This window comes from Malurus melanocephalus, unplaced genomic scaffold, assembly GCF_030028575.1.
Source record: "Malurus melanocephalus ecotype Western Australia unplaced genomic scaffold, MMel_1.1 scaffold_243, whole genome shotgun sequence".
In the NCBI taxonomy this organism is placed as follows: domain Eukaryota; kingdom Metazoa; phylum Chordata; class Aves; order Passeriformes; family Maluridae; genus Malurus; species Malurus melanocephalus.
The window spans coordinates 74011-75967 of record NW_026623475.1 but is presented as its reverse complement, the minus strand read 5'-3'; the positions used below and the strand labels follow the sequence as shown (position 1 = coordinate 75967).

General features: G+C 48.2%; 1 protein-coding gene across 1 annotated transcript in view; it reads left to right on the top strand.

Moving 5' to 3' along the window:
• The window catches only part of PSMA5 (proteasome 20S subunit alpha 5), a 10405-nt gene extending 9553 nt beyond the window's left edge, over positions 1–852 (top strand). The window contains exon 9 of the mRNA XM_057375245.1: positions 576–852. Coding sequence (XP_057231228.1) covers positions 576–653 — 78 coding nt within the window. The 3' untranslated portion in view covers positions 654–852. The remainder of the gene's footprint in view (positions 1–575) is intronic.
• The last annotated feature ends 1105 nt before the right edge of the window (positions 853–1957 follow it).

Sequence of the window (1957 nt, the reverse complement as noted above, 5' to 3'; positions counted from 1 at the left end):
CTCTCTCTGGAGCCTTGGCATTTCCACTGACACAGCTGTCCCTGTTGTGGGCTCTCATCCCTGAGCTGGGTGTGAACATTTCTGCTCTCATTTCCCTTCCAGGTTTTTCATTCAACGATCCCTCATCCTTGGTGCTGCCTCTGGAATGTTTAGGCTGTCTGCCCTGATGCTGTCTTGTCCCCATCCCTGTTTTCCTTAGAGATCTGTGCCTCAGTTTCCCTGAGCCAACCCWGAGTCCCCTCAGCTCCCAGACAAGCCAGGATTTGTCCCCTTGGTYGGTTCCTGGGGGAGAAGAAGCCTTTGGAGAGGCAGGAATTCTCCCTGGGGTGATTTTGATGGCATTTCCCCCATCAAGTGGGAGCAGTGCCTGCCTGTTCCCACTGAAATTCCCTGCTGCTGCTCCTCTGAGGAGACTGAGTCAATTCAAAGCTATTTGTGCAGCAGGCAGCTATTTTAGGGAATCACAGAGCGTGTTCCAGGCTGGAATGATCCTGCTGGGCTGGCAGATCAGAAGAAGGAACAGCTGCTCCCTGCTTTCCTCAGCCATATTTAACCCCTTGTTCTTTCCCTTGCAGCTTGCCACGGTGGAGCCTGGGATGAAATTCCACATGTACACGAAAGAGGAGYTGGAGGAGGTCATCAAGGATATTTGAAAAAGAGGGAGAGACCCCCAAAAGCTCAAACCCCTCCCCCGACCAAAGGAACAGGTCCAAGTTCGCCCAGTTCCTGGGAATTCCCTTCCCACAGCACCTGTATCTGCTGCTCCTGCCAACTCCAGAGGTTTTTTATCATTTCTGGACAGAACTGAGCTTTGCCTGAGGAGGGAATGAAATAAATCATTTTGTTACTCTCTTTGGGCCCCTCAGCACGGGGGGAARAGGTGGGAAAGGGGGGATTTGGAGCTGAAATTGGGGCTGGATCGGGACAGCAGCTGTGCCAAGGGCACTGCCAGCTCTGCTGGAGCAGCRTCTCCCTCTCGTGGTGCTGTCCATGGGGAAATCCAGGTGTCATTCCACACTTCTTTTTAAAAAATGAGATGTTTTTTTAATCTGTTCAGTGCATTCCTCCCTCCTTCTCCAGTGTTTTTTATCTATAAAAGCATCCCTGGAGCTCCTTCTCTGTGAAGAAATCTACGATCAGCCTTGGGGTTTGTGTTTCCTTCTAGTAGGGCTTGAAAAAAATMCATAAAAATTGATAACAGAAACAAGGATAAGGGGCTGGGACAGCCCCTCACCTCTGAAATCTTTCAGGTACCACTGGGTTTTAACAGTTAACCCTGTTTTTCACCAGAAAATTCCTGGTTATCCCACCTAGTTTTTTGTTCTCCAGCAAAAATCTCTCTCTGTGGGCTCAAAACTCTGGCAGTGGAAGATGGGTCTGATAAGGGAATAAATTTAAGATTAAAAGAGTATTTTCCTATAAAATCATGAGTGTAAGGAAGGCCAGCTCTGCCTGGCTCTGTGCTGCCCTTGGAAGGGCAGAGGCCTGGAAATCAAATTCCAGGATAAATTACAATTTTAAATTAGAATTTCAGGATAAATTACAATTTAAAATTAGTTGTTTCAGGATAAATTACAATTTGACTGTGAACCAAACAGCACTGGCTGGTGTGGAAGATAGCTGGATATAGCTGGGATGGGGGTTATCCTGGGAAAGAGGGACATTTCCGCTGCCATAATGCTGGAAATGAGGAATTTTCCTTGTGTTTGTCCAAATCTCCCCCTGCCCTGCAGCCTCTGCCTTTTCCARAAGGAAAAATGCCAGTGCTGTTAGTTTTTCCCCTCTCTTGCTATTGCCAGATGGATTCGGGAAGGGAAGCAAGGTTTGGAAAACCAGTCCTTGGATAACCTCAGTTTCAGCATAGCCCAGCGCCCTCCTCTTGGAATTCCTGTGGGCGTCTCCTCTTCCAGAGCCGTTTAAAGGGAACAAATTGGATCATCGGSTGCTGCTGCCTGAG